Below are 15,188 nucleotides of genomic sequence, written 5' to 3'. Positions count from 1 at the left end.
TGTATGCTAATTAGTCATTTATCTTTTTTTTTTCTTTTTATCTTATGTTTTTTTCAAAGGTGTATGAAATACATATATTCCTATTTTGCTACTTGTATTCAACAATGTCTTGATAATGGAATAACAATATTAACTACGATTACTAATGGCATCAGATGGCTCAGTTATGAAATTAAATTATTGTGAAGGACTGGGGTTCGATCCTCAGTGGCGACTAGCACATTTTGAGTAATGCTGAGTATGTTGCTAGAGTGGAAGCCCCCATAATCACCTGGCCTACAACAGGATGTTGTGGAAACTTAACTGACATTATTTCAAAAACTATTAATAATAAATAAATCTTAATATGCATAATCAAACATAATATGAATAAACAAGTTCATTTCTGTAAATATTGAAAACACATTAATGCCCAAAAATCTTTTTCCAAGCATTTTCTTTATGTTTTACTAGGCAGATATTTTACTTTATTTTCGATACTTTATTTTTGAGACTAAAAATAAATAATTGTACATGTCTCAAAAGCAACTTATGTTTTTGTTGCTATATTATATTATTAGCAATGTTTTTTTAAAAAAAGTCAAATTTTTTCGAAGAATTGCTTTCACGTTCTGCTTATTCACCTTTAATTTTATATTTCAAAGTGAAACGTCACTCAGAATGTTCCTGAAAATCCCAACACAAAAGTAAAATTATTAAGATTTTCGTTTTATTATTTATAATTTTTATTTTTATTTTGTACACTGTACTTGCTTGTGATTAGGTGTTATTGCCTAAAGAAAGTTGGATCAACCTGTATATTAGTAATATTTACCTAACAACATTTTCTTCAAAGTAATCTCATGAGTTTATTTTCATACTTAAGGAGGAAAGAAGGGTTTTGAACGAGTGCCAAAACATTGTTGAAGAATAGGAACTTTTTGTGTGTTTAGATATAACTTTACTAAAAATAAATCTATATTATTTTTATCCGACTCGTTAAGATTATTTGTTTTCTTTCTTCAAAGTTCCGTGTTAATGAAAACTCTTAAACCCTCTGTGTCTAATCGATACATTAACTGTACACTAATGAAGTGTTTATAAATAATAATTTTCCAAAGTATTTAAGAATTTTTTTGAACTTGCGAATTCTTTTCTTTTTTTATATGAGTTAACTGTATCAATGAAATAGATTTTTTTCTAAAATGACGTGGCAAAAATTTTAGTTTGACATATTAAAATCTGAGATCCTATTTGAGAATTAAAATGAGAAAAAAATTAATGAATTTAAACGATAAGAAAAATGTAATCCAATGTTAAAACCTTCCTTTGTAATTTTTTCTATAAATTTATGATGAAATAATGAATAAATTTTATTAAAAAAATAGCTCCCTCGGTTGTGCAACCACAATTTTACACTTTTCTTTCTTTACATATGTATCTTTTTATGGATTGAATTGAATCAATACTTATCAAAGGACATTGCTCATAACAGTCAATACAAAACTTGTTTTGAATTCTAAAAGATTAAACTATGATTTAAACTTCATTATTATAGTGAAACTTCGTTGCTTTTGCAATTAACAACTCATTGATTTAATATTTTGAGTTTCATCACCCCTATTACTCCAGCACATTTTGCATTTTTATTCATAAATAAATTTACTTTCTTATACTAACTATTGTTTCTTTACATTTATATCGTAGATTATTTAAAAAAGCAGTTAATTCTTCCATTTTAGAAAAATTTAAAAAGTGTTGGGACTTTTAACAGAACCTTTATTATAAGTTAATAAATTTTACGTTTGTAATTTGCAGTATTAACTACTTTTCAAGCAATGTTGTTTCTCTATAAGCTTTTGACTTACTTTTTTCATTATAAACCTTATTCTTTTTATTTAAGAGTTCGTCTTCATTTCGTTCCATTTCGTCGCGAACTGATGCATTTTCTTTTCTTTTTTTTATGCTTTCTTAGGTTGACGTTGCTGTACATTTGTTCACAAAAAAGAAAAGAAAAAACACCTTTTCTTGAAGAGCTCGTTCTGTATTTTAACGCTCTTCACCCTTTCGTCTCATGACACAGATTTCGTTGCTCAACACGCTCTTTCACTTTTGCGTTTCATAGACATTTTTTATTTAGAGATATTTTTTTTGGTAGTCATAATTGGTACGTTTTATTCGACTTAATTAACCGCTGCGTTAGAGATAATTCAGCTTTTGTCAGAAAATAGGCGTCATAGCTAAAAAAGTTTACTTACAAATTCTTAGAATAGTTTTTAATAGTAACTAAGCGCGTTGAAGCTAAAAAAGTCTTAGAAAAAATTGTTACGGAATTGCATTCGTTTTGGTAAAAAAAACTAAGCGCTAATTATTTTGAAATTTATATGGTCTTGCGCCTGCATTTAGTGTAACTCAATTCTTTAAAAAAATTTTCACTCTTTGAGTTAAGTAATAATTTTTTTCATTTTTACTCCCCATTAAGTGTATAGTCTTATAGTGTATTATTTCTTATTGCAAGCCAAAACATAAAATGTTTTTAAATCATTTCAGTTCTGTAATATAATATTCTTTTTTTTTTCGAAAAAAAAATCGTCTTTAACTTTATTTACTTACCTTTTTTCCATTTTTTTAAGAAAGTATAATTTTATGATTTCTTAGATTTATTATAATTTTTTTAAGTTTAAATGATGTTGATTTTTTTTTTCGGCTTTTAAAATATACTTCTTGATTTTGCTTACTAATAATCTAAAATACAATTGTAATACTTCCCATAATACCTGAAACCCTTTTTCAGTATTTTTCCATTGCCTTAATGTTTTTGGTATTTTTTTCTTCTTGTTTTTTAAAAAATAATCATTTGGGGGGAAATATTTTATTTTTTATTATTTGAAAAATAATTATGAAAAATATTTGAAAATAAATATTTCATTTTGAAAACTATACAATTTAATTTTAATTTAAAAAAAAAATATGTGCGTTACTTTGAATGCTCAGATTATAAAATATGACAATGGTGTATCCCAAAAATTCTCGAAAAGTCAACCCTTTTGCATTATGTTGCATGGTTTTGCATTATATTGCATGCATTATGTTGCATGGAATTTTTCTGGTTGCGATGAATTTTAAATGCAAAAAATATGCTTCCATAATTGTTGTGGTAATAATTCTTTTTGGTAGTAGCTATGACATCACAACCTACAAACGAATCTGAGCTTCAACTATATAGAGTGCTACAAAGAGCCAATTTACTGTCGTACTATGACACTTTCATTTGCCAAGGTAAGTCTCTTATTTTCTTTCAGCTTTAAATGTCTGTCATTATAAAAAAGTTTTATTTCATTTATTACTTGAATATATTATTGTTTTATTTATGGTTTTGGTCAAATAGTGGAATTGTATACCAATGCTTTTCGAAAGATAAACTAACAGTCATTACTTTTGGATAACATTATAAGTTTGTTCATGTTTATTCCTTATAACGCAAAAGTAGAAAAGAAAACAAAATAATGCTAATGATCATTATAATATAACATCATTTCCTCTCCTCCAGAATATTTTAAAATAATTAATGAAAGAAATTAAGCAAATATAAATTTTTAAGGCATATTGGATGGATACTGCAGTTTCCAAATTTTTTATTTATTTATCTTAGAATTTAATTTTTTTAGTAGTTAGTTATACACGTACTTTATAAATAAAATTAATATTATGAAATGATATACATGAAATTACTCATAGATAACATCAAACAATTATTAAAATTTTAAAATGCATAATGATTATAACCCTTTTAAAATTATGATGCATTGGAAACAAATTGAAATTAATTATTAAAATTATGTCTCTTTTTATTTCAATAGAAACTGAAATTATTTATTTCAAGTAATTCTCATATTTTTGTTTCTCGTTCATCTCGTGGAATAATATTTATTTGTATAAATTTTTTTTTACATTTTTCAATGTAATATACTTACAAGTTATAATCCATACTCACAAATATAGTTTGTCTCAAAAACTGATTCATACGTACTTTATAAATAAAATTAATGTTATTAAATGATGTGCATGAAATTACTCATAGATAACATCAAACAATTATTAAAATTTTAAAATGAATAATGATTATAACCCTTTTAAAGATATAAGGCATTGAAAACAAATTGAGATTAATTATTAAAATTATGTCTTTTTTTATTTCAATAAAAACTGAAATTATGTATTTCAAGTAACTCTTATATTTTTTGTTGCTCGTTTATCTCGTGGAATAATATTTATTTGTATAAAAAATTTGTTACATTTTTCAATATAATATACTTACAAGTTATAACCCATGCACACAAATATTGTTTGTCTCAAAAATTGATTCATACCCCAGAGTTCAGGAAATGCTGGTTTAAAGTGTTAATTTTTTTATACTACAGTTTGAAAAATAAACTGTTAAACTGAAATTGTTTGAAGTACACAGTATTTTAGTATTTATTATTTGTTTACTACATGTTTATTTTAATTCATACCTTATTGTTAATTTCTGATTTTTTCATCAGAAAATTTAAAGCTTCTTCTAATATGTATGCAATAAAACGTGCGAAATCAAATTTTTAAAATATTTTTCTAAGAGTTTAAAAACAGCGACTTTTGATGACAACTTTATTTATTTGTTGAGGCATAGTATCCTTTTAATATTGTAGACTAAATTGAGGAAATAGGAAACTATATTAACTCACAATTTTAATATCAGAATTTTGAAGAATTTGAGAAATGACACTCTAAGATTTCAAAATTATGACTGACATTTTTAACTTTTGTAATTCTGATCCTTTGTTGGTTGGTATTTTTATCATTCAAAATTGTAATTTTCTGGCTTAAGTTGTCATCGTTAGCGATTTGAAATCGATTTAACACTTGATATTGTCAATTTTCGGGTAAACGTATTTGTTTTATATTTTTTTTAAATTCTATCCAAAATAAGAAAGAATTCTACTTTATTTCGGTATTTTTATTTTTAATTCATTTTATATTCATTTATTTGGATTAGTGAAAGAGACAAATATTATTCTGTGCTAATGACCCGCATAAATTAAGTATTATTTATCTGGATTAATGGGTCTGTATCGATTTGCTCAAAAATGAATTGCTTTAAATGGATTTTTTAAAATTTTTTTGCCACCTGGAGTCTGTTCAAATATTACATAAATATCTTTTTATTAATCTTGGAATTTTCAACAATTCTTATGCTTACGTAACAATATTCATTGTTATAATCTATTTTTAAGATTAAACTAAAATAAAAGCATTTTTGTTCTGTTTCTGTGGTTCCCTCTTTTTTTCACTGAATTTTATTTTAGTTCAAAATTTGAAATTTTTCTAAGAGTTCTTTTTCTTTAATTTACAAAAAATTAAAATAATAAAATTTTAATCTCTTATTCAAGTATTGCTCATACCCTTCCCCTTCATTTGCCAGTAATATTTTATTCATAAGATTATATTGATGATATTATTAATATTAGTTTTAATAGCATTCTTAAAATTTGAGGAAAGCGCTTCTTTTCAGAAAAAAAAATATTTGACTTGTTTTAAAGCGAATTATATCTTAAGTAGCTACATAATTGCATCTTTTTCTGGGAAATAAACTGTACAACTAAAGTAATAATTTATTGTCACATTAGATGATAAAGAAAATTTACTTAACTAAAACTTTAACAAGTTTTCAAATTAAAAATTTTTTCGTTATTTTTGCAAATTTTTATAATTAATTTTGACAAGAAATAAAATATGCGCCCTGAACTTATTTCCGCTGTAAATTCAGATCTGTATAGTTAAAACAATTCTCTCCAAACCTGATAGTAAGTGGAAAGTTATTTATTAAATTTAATTTTCTTGTAACTGTTATGTGATTGTTACTTTTTCTTATTTATTTCCTTCTATAACTTTCTCTATAACTGTTCTTTGGTGTAGTTACATAAAGCATTATCTTAAAATACACTTCTTTTTATATAAGCAAAGGAAATTAAACTATTTAAGTAAAAGAGATACGATCTTCAATTTAGTTTTTGCATTTGTTTTGGGAAATGTGATTTATAAGTCTGAAGTATATATATATATATATATATATATATATATATATATATATATATATATATATATATATATATATATATATATATATATATATATATATATATATATATATATATATATATATATATATATATATATAGCTGTTTTTTTTAAACTCACACATCTAGAAATAATTAAAATTCATTATAAATTTGCTTGGAGAAATATAACTTGTTATGTTTTTTTGCAATCAAAAAACATTATTTTCTGATTTTGCTATTTATGACTCATATTTATGGATTTTATTGTTATCTATCTAATAAAAGTATACTGATGTTGTTTTAAATATCCTATCCTTCTTCAAGTATTAAAGTTTTTCTATAAAATATATTTAGTAAATTGTTGATGACTCCTTATGCTGCTAGAAAAATAAATTCAACATTAAACCATAAATTAGGTACCTTGAATGGGGCAAATTAACAGCAATCTGAATAAACCCATTCCAGTTAGAGCTATAATTCAGATTAAGGATAGAACATGCACGTATGTGAAAATTTTCCTATAAATAACAGTGTAGCTAAGAGATACAAAATAATATGCAAAATCTCTCTAATATGATACAAAATAGCACCCTGGTAATATTACTAGTAAACTTTCAAAGCATACTATGTCAACACGCGCCAAAATTTCTAACAGTGCATGAAAAAATAGTATATGTTTTTCAAACCGATTGCGTTTGTGAAACAGAATTTTTCTTTCAATATGACGTCATCATTGTTGTGACTAGAATTGAACAGCCGTCTATTGATTAATCTTACTTATATCTTTTTATGTAAGCTGTCTTTCACCTGCGTTTTCTTTCTGTTTTTTCCCTTACATATTTGTCTATGTATCTAATTTCGCTCTTATCATTTAGCGAAACCCGAAGATGTTCACATCTTAGGGTTAGAGAAACAAAAATTTGGTAAATTTTTGCCAGCTCTAACAATTTTCTTCTGTTACATTTATTTTTAAGAACTTCAGATTTTGATATAGGTTTTTTAATTTAATCTATGTTTACAATAATGAAACAATCCTTAAAAAAAATTGAAATGGTGTTTATAAATCTCTGAATTGTACTTCTGTAATTATTTTTCTTTCTTTTCCGAATTTATCAAATATATTCGTTGCATTGATTTGTCTTGTTGAAACTTAAGCAAAAACAAGAAAGAAACATTTGTTCAGATTATTTTTTTCTGTCAGCACTTAAAAAATTCGTCTTATAGCATCATCAAAACCAAGTCAATCTATTTTCAGAAATTTTCAAAAAAAAAAAAACAAAACATTTTAAACACATTTGTGCTATTTTTAAATAATAATATAAAAAAGAAGAAAATTGGATAACGTTCTAAAAATGAATAAACTGTTTTATATCGATATTTTAGTTTCAAATTTTCGGCACTAGTATTTTTGAAATTTAATAAAAATTAAATAACTTATATTTATTGTTTTTAAGTTAGCACATTTCTAAAAAAGAGTGTCCACGATTGTCCCATTTCGTGACTGTTGTTGAGGTAAGCTGCTTGCATGTTTCAGGTGGTGATGACGTGCAGCAACTTTGTGAAGCTGGGGAAGAAGAGTTTTTAGAAATTATGGCATTGGTGGGAATGGCTAGCAAACCTTTGCACGTTCGCAGGTTACAGAAAGCCTTGCAGGAATGGGTCAACAACCCAGGTAAGTTCTATCCATATCTTTCTCTAAATGTGTTTAGAATAAAATATTTCATTAATTTATGCCACTTATTTCAATAAAATTGAATTTAGAGAAAAAATTTGACTGAGAGACGTCAAAATTTATATTTAGAAGAAGTCTAAAGGTTGTTTAAAATTAATGTGACTTTAGGCTGTTAATTGAATTTAAATATATAAAAAAGAGCTGAATAGTTTTTTATTTTATTATATCTTATAACTTTTTAAAATTGTATTAATTTTTTAGATTTTGATTGATATCAAAATTAAACTATGCTTAATTAGTACAGCTATTTTAAGTTACGCAATAGTAAACCTTTCCAATTTAATTCAAACATAGAGCATTATACTATTAGATAGGATACGGTATTATAATATTCGTAATTTACTAATTCTTAAAAAAAATTATGTTTGGAAAAAGTGAAGTCTTCTTATGCAGTTAAAATATATCCATTGCGTTTTTTTTTTATTCAATTACCTATCAATTCAATTAATTCTTCCAGCAAAGTTCGATTTCTTAAAGTAGTGAAATTGTGAACACATTTCGAAAGTAGTTTGTAATCACCACATTTAAAAAAATAGTTATAGTTAACTACATTTGTAACAGAGTAATTGTAGTTATAGTAAACTGAAAAAATAATGTATTTTTCCCGACCACTGATAATGATTTAACAAATAATATTTTAATAATTTTTCTCTCGATGTATATCATTAATTTTAAAATCGCTTGTATTTAAAACTAGTTTGATTTTATAAAATTATTTTTAAATAAGTTATTTTTTTAGTTTCGCTTTCATTCCTAATCTCTATAAGAAAATTTTTTTTCTCCAATATCTAAAAAAACAATTATCTTTATCAAAAATTTTCTACTCTGTTTTAACGGTAACTGATAGGAAACAAAAGAGTTACGTCTTTCGGGTGACTTAGATGTAATTCCATTATCTCACGTCATATTGCGAATTTTTCATCATATAAAAAGAAATTTTCATTTTGCTTCTTTTTTACATTGTTTCTTTTTACTTTGTTTCATTTTTACTTTGTTTCTCTTTACCTAAAATTTTCTACTCTCATTTTACGGTCACTCATAGAAAAAAAGAATTACGTCTGTCGGGCGACTTAGATGTAATTCCCTTATCTCACGTCATATCGCGAATTTTTCATCATATAAAAAGAAATTTTCATTTTGTTTCCTTTTTACATTGTTTCTTTTTTACCTTGCTTTTTTTTACATTGTTTCTCTTTACCTAAAATTTTCTACTCTCATTTAACGGTAACACATAGAAAAGAAGAGTTACGTCTGTCAGGGCGACTTAGACGTAATTTCATTATCTCACGTCATATCGTGAATTTTTCATCATAAGCAATGTTTTCAATTTGTTTCATTTTTACATTGTTTCTCTTTACTTTGTTTCTCTTTACCTAAAATTTTCTACTCTGTCTTAATGGCAACTCTTAGAAATAGCGAGTTACGTCTTTCGGGAGCTTTAAATGTAATTCCTTTATCTCACTTCATATCGCAATTTTTCATCATAAACCATTAAGTTTTCATTCTGTCTTTATTATTTAATAGAGTCTAATGCTTCCATGAAATCTCGTCCATTTTTTTCAGTAAAAGTGTTCAATTCGAATAAACAGGATTATATATTTTTTACTCCTCTTCTTAAAACTCTATTTCTTCTCATACGATGCCATTTTTTTTTCGCTTTTATTTACAGAAGCTTTTATTTACATATTTTTTTAACAGAAGACAAAATTTGTCTTTTTTTTCATTTTTTAATTTATTTATTTTTCTTTTAAATTAACGAAGCGTGTAAAAATGAATAGAGGAAAAGTAGTAAAGATAATAAATTTTTGTTTTCTAAAATATTATTGTTCGAAATCCTGGGTAGGTAAATTGTTATACGTCATGTTTTTGAAGCTGAAATAAAATGAAAATTTAAACGTAACCCTGATAAGCATAAATTCTTTCATTTTTTCAAGAAAAAATATTTGAATTTTTGATTAAAAACAAAAGAAAGTTTACTTTGCAATTGTCTATGTTAATTTTTTCTATTCTAATTTTTTTTTCTTCAACTTAACAACCTATAAAATCTTTTAACCTTAACTGCCCAATCCATGTGATAAATTAATTTCTTACTAATTTAATTAATGCAATAAGGAAACCATCCATTTTTTATATGATCATTATTTAAAATTGTTAATTAAAATTAATAATTATTAATATCGTCAATTGTGTTTTATTGATAATGAAACAAAAAATTTTTTTATTATAAGTTTAATACACATTTTAATGTTCCATAAATAATAATAATTGTGGTTTTATATATTTTGCCGAAGGTTTAAATTAAGCTGATACCGTTCTAGTAAGCAGTTAATTTCGTTAAACTTGAACTAGTATAACAGCAACTAAATGAACTTTACATTCAATCCAGGGTAGAACTGGGAATGTGGGACTCAGGGGGGTATTAGGCTAAAGGGCGGTAAAATGCCTGAACTTATTATTATTATCTTTTTTTAAATATTAATAAATAGTTATTGATTTTATTATTTGATAATTTTATTTACCAAACTGTAAACATACTTTAAAAAGCTAAACTTGTTATGCTTAATTTTTCATTATTTTTGATTTTAAGCTAATCAATATTTTTAAGTGATAGATATTTATTAAATCACTAGTAATCGAATAAAAAATATATACCAACTTCGCAGAGCCGTTAAGCATGCTTTTATAATGGATAGATTCGAATCCTCTGGAAAATATTAACAAATACTAAGTTTAAATGGTGTATTTGCTAACGTCTTGCGAAAAGAAAATTCTTTAGAGAATATACTGGAAAACTATTACAAATATGATGCATAAAATTCATATCTTTTTATTTAACTTTTCAACTGAGTTAAATAAAGTTGTTACTATTATTATTATTTTTTTAATTTTAAATTGTTCTATCGATTATAGACTGAAAAACATTCAAATGTGATAACTTAAATTTGAAGCAAGTTAAAATTAATCTTAAATAATCCAATTAATTAATACTAAGTATTAATTGGCATGCTACGCACTAATTATGTTACAAAACCGATACAAAAGCATACTTACTCTGAATAAACATACCTTATTTTTGACAGATTTTTAATATCAAAGTATGGAAGAAACAGGAAACAGGAAATTATGGCACTAGTAACTTAATGGAAATTATGGCACTAGTACATTTAATCTATAATATAACGGTATTATATGCTCATTGTTCAGAGAGTAAGACTCTAAGATAGTTTTTAGAGTATACATACAATTGGAGCAAAATTGAGATCGCATCATGATATTATTAAAATCCACATGATTTTAGGTGAATTTGAAGAAGTTTTAGGTGACATGAATTAGGTGATTTGAATAAAGATATAAATATTACTTGCCGAAATCATCTAAGTGAGAAAAAAACTTACTCTTAAATTGTATGGGATAGCTTCTTTGCTTTGATTAGAAAAAAGAAAATTTGCTGTGTCTTGAATAAAATGTTATATTCATGAGTTTATGGGTTCTCTTCCAGCAATGTTTCAAACGCCTTTATTGCCGTCATCTGTCCCTCAAAGTCCTTATCCAGTTAGTCCTCCAGTAGTTAGACCTTTGAACCTTTCTCAACCATCTCCTGTGGCACCTATGCAACCAAGCCCACCTATGCCTATTTTAAGTAATAGTAATAGTCAATCATCACCATCTCCCGGTGCTAAAGAAGCTTCATCTCCTCAACCAACATCATTTCAACAGGTAGTTCAAATAATTAATTATTTTATACTTCATACTTTCAGAATGTATCCATTTTAATTAATAATTTTAGTAATCATTTTTGTAACTTTAGTATTTCATATTTCTCATTACATAAACATTAGCATAAAATTTTCTCATATAATTCGTAAAAATCAATCTTTTTTTTTTTTCTTGATGAAATCAAAAAGTATTCTATTCACTTATATGAGATAGAAATTGATAAATGTTGATTATTATATATATATATATGTAAAGTTTTAAAATTATTAGTTGTTAAATTAGTTGTTAAATTTCAAGGTTTGTTTCGTAAAAATTATAGAATTTATTGTTACAAAGTGTTCCGTAAATCCATAAAGACCACTTTTAATATGCAATTTTGGAATCCTTATCAAAAAATAAAAACAAAATATATATACATTGGGGGTCGCAAATTAATATTTAAGCCGGGGGGGGGGAATGCTATCGAAATCAGATAAATCAGAGTTTAGGAAGGAGGATGTAATAAACAACAAGACAGGTTTAATTACAGGTGAAACAAAGGAATTTAGAAATGCTTTTGAGAAACACCTTCAAGTTTTAACCACTAATTAAACCTGTTTTGATACGTATTACATTAACCTTCTTTATCTCTAATTTGTCAGATTTCGATAGCTTCTTCGCCTTATTATTTTTTTTTCAACTCCCAATGTATATATGTTTGTGTTCATTATTGATAAGGGTTCAAAACTAGCACATTGAGGTGGTCTTCATGGATCACCATGTATATCTAAATTCAATTTTTTATTATAATATTAAGCTCGATGAAATTTTATTATAATATGATAAATTTTATTATTTTGATTAAAAGTTTCCTATTTGATATTTAAAAAATATTAAGAGCTAATTTAAATAATGTTCTTTTTTAGGCATTGGGAGAATATCCTCCTGCACCTGGTTCGCCAACGTCTCTTACACCAGTTTTAGTTGAAAGCCAAATCCAGAGATTAGCTGAAGCTGCTGACCTTTTAGTTAAAACATTACCTCCTTTTGATCCTAAACCTCAAAATAATAAAAAGAAAATATGCAAAGATTTAGAAGTACGTACAAACAGTTTTTCTTGAAAATTCATGACATCGCTTCAATGAAACTTATCAAACACAAAAATATATTTTTTTAATATTTAAAACTAATTACACTGGTTATCATAAATTAAGGAAAATTCACAAAAATCGCGATAACTCAAGAAATTACACATGGAATTTTATGAAACTTACCCACAATATACAACACATAGTAAGGTATTAAACAACATAAAAAGAAATTATCAGACATTAATAGTAGTATAGAAATTAGCACATGTATAAAATAAACAAATTGGAAGTATCGGTTTGCAATAGAAAAAGTACCTTTAATATGGAATATGATTGCCTCTAGAAGCAATACAGCACAAACAGCGATGTGTGATGCTTTCAATTATGCGGTCTATCAGTTCAATAGGAAGTGAGAGCCATTGCTCTTGTAAAGCAGTTGCAAGCGTGGCAAGGGTCTGAGGGGGCGGATTGATGGCAGATACACGCCTCCCTAGAGCATCCCAAACGTGCTCGATAGGATTCAAGTCCGGGGATCGAGCTGGCCACTCCATGCGAGTAATTGTTTCCTGTTGAAGATAATCATCAACAATGCGAGCTCTGTGTGGTCTTGCATTATCGTCCTGTAACAGGAAGCAATCACCAATTGCCCCGGCATATGGGCGCACATAAGCATCAAGGATGTTGTCTCGATAAACCTGAGCATTCACGGTTCCCCTTGGAAAGACATGGAGGTATGTGCGCCCTCCTAAGGATATGCCTCCCCAAACACAGACACTGCCTCTTCCGTATGCATCTCTTTCACGGATGTTTGATGGATGATAACGGGTCCCAGGTTCTCTCCATATCAAATAACGTCTACTGTCACTTTCTAGACTAAACCTGGACTCATCCGTAAAGAGAACAGGCCTCCATTGATCTGACGTCCAGTGGACATGTTGTCGGGCCCACTGCAAACGGTCTCTCCTATGGCGTGATGTGAGCGGCACGCAAATGGCTGGTCGTCTCGCATACAGACCACCTTCGTGGAGCCTTCTGCGCACAGTTGACGTTGACACCAACCTTCCGGTGGCTGCAGCAAGAGAGGATCTAAGATGTGTCGGAGTAGCGGTTCTATTCCTGCGTGCACTTAATGTCAAATATCGGTCATCGGCACTGGTCGTAACAGTTGGCCGTCCTTGACTGAACCTCCTAGATGCCGAATCTGTGGTTTGAAATTGCCTCCAAAGTCTATGAACCACAGATGGACTCACATTTAGCCATCTGGCCACTTCTGATTGACTCTGCCCTGCCTCTAGTCTCCCGATGGCTCTCCATCGTAGTTCTTCAGGCAAATGATGCCTAGAGGTCATTATTACGAATTGGCTATCTCAGATTTTCAATGTCGCAATCACAGTAAAATTTGTGTGCTTTCTCTCAAACTTGGACTTTTATGCTCCAGGCAGATGACGTAAGCCGAGTGCAGCGCCACTAATTTGCATATTGCAATTTTACTCAGCTACTCTTAGTGGACAACATATGCAAATTTTGCACGGTTTGGCTTACTTTTGAAAGAGTTATCGCTATTTTTGTGATTTTTCCTTAATTTATGATAACCAGTGTAGTTTTCTTCTCATAAATTTTCTTATTACTCTTAATTGGGAATTTGCAGTAAATTACAAAATTTCACTTCTAAGTATAGTCTCAGCTTTTTTTTCATTTAATTCTAATTTCAATAAGGATTTTTTTTTTCAAAAATAAGAAAAATTTTTCTGCAAAATTTATGAAAAAATTTTTTTTCAAAAATTATTTAAAAACTTCACTTTCAAATATGTTTTTTTGTTGTTTTCTCTAAAGGACTGTTTTGAGAGAAAAAAAATTTTTTTTTCTAACCCAAAATATTAAAAAACACGTTTGCGCTGAAACAACAAAAAATATAATATCTGTGAATTAAAGTTAATAAAAAACCGATTACTTTAAAGTAAGCCTTGACTTTGATATATCGAAAAGTGTTTATTCTGATTTTTCCATCGTTTCTTTGACCCTCTATAATAACCCTTTTTCCCATGCACTTTGAACCTTTGCTCTGGCGACCTTCTTTCCAACCTGAACCCTTTTAAACCGTAAGGTGACTTTACGAATGGCAATAACCTGGATTCTTTTAAACGCTCCCAAACACTTTTTCTATTCTCTCAACTCTTTAAAAGAAAAAAAAAATCTTTCGAGTTCCCAGGCGGTCTTATACCCACGTTTTTTTCTTCTTTCTATCTCCTCCCCATCCTTTTCTTGCGATGTTTTTTCATCCCTCCGTCTTTCAATTTTTCTTACTGTATATTTTTTCTTCCTTTTCTTTAAGACACTCCATTTTTTTCTCCTCTTTTAAGGATTTTTTTTATCCTAATTTTTTTTCCTGAAAATTTTTTTTTTCTTAAAAGATTTTTTTTCTTCTCCTTATTTTTCACCTTTCATTGTATAGCTATGGATTGGCTGATTTGCATATCGATTTTTATAGTTCTCTCTGTCGCGTGGGTAGTGTAGCGAGGTAGGCATGCGGGGGTAAAACATTGTTACTCATTACTAAACTTGGAATTGTTCGTTAAAAGAAAGAACTTCTGC

The 15,188-nt window shown here is 27.5% G+C and overlaps 1 protein-coding gene across 7 annotated transcripts in view; it reads left to right on the top strand.

The window, feature by feature from the left end:
- LOC107450996 (uncharacterized) overlaps positions 1-15,188 on the top strand; it is an 87,720-nt gene that overhangs the window by 28,464 nt on the left and 44,068 nt on the right. For 4 of the 7 annotated variants that reach the window (XM_071187358.2, XM_071187359.2, XM_043038867.3 and 1 more), the window contains exons 4-7: positions 3,160-3,258; positions 7,612-7,749; positions 11,309-11,526; positions 12,432-12,602. In XM_071187358.2, the coding sequence (XP_071043459.1) occupies positions 3,160-3,258; positions 7,612-7,749; positions 11,309-11,526; positions 12,432-12,602 (626 nt within the window). Of the gene's footprint in view, positions 1-3,156; positions 3,259-7,611; positions 7,750-11,308; positions 11,527-12,431; positions 12,603-15,188 lie in introns of all 7 variants that reach the window. The other 3 variants (XM_043038863.3, XM_043038865.3, XM_043038862.3) reach the window with 1 other exon arrangement.

Source organism: Parasteatoda tepidariorum, chromosome 11, assembly GCF_982258835.1.
Source record: "Parasteatoda tepidariorum strain Cologne lab strain chromosome 11, Ptep-v5.0, whole genome shotgun sequence".
In the NCBI taxonomy this organism is placed as follows: Eukaryota; Metazoa; Arthropoda; class Arachnida; order Araneae; family Theridiidae; genus Parasteatoda; species Parasteatoda tepidariorum.
Note: the sequence above shows the minus strand (reverse complement) of the source record. Positions and strands in the feature narration are given on the sequence as shown.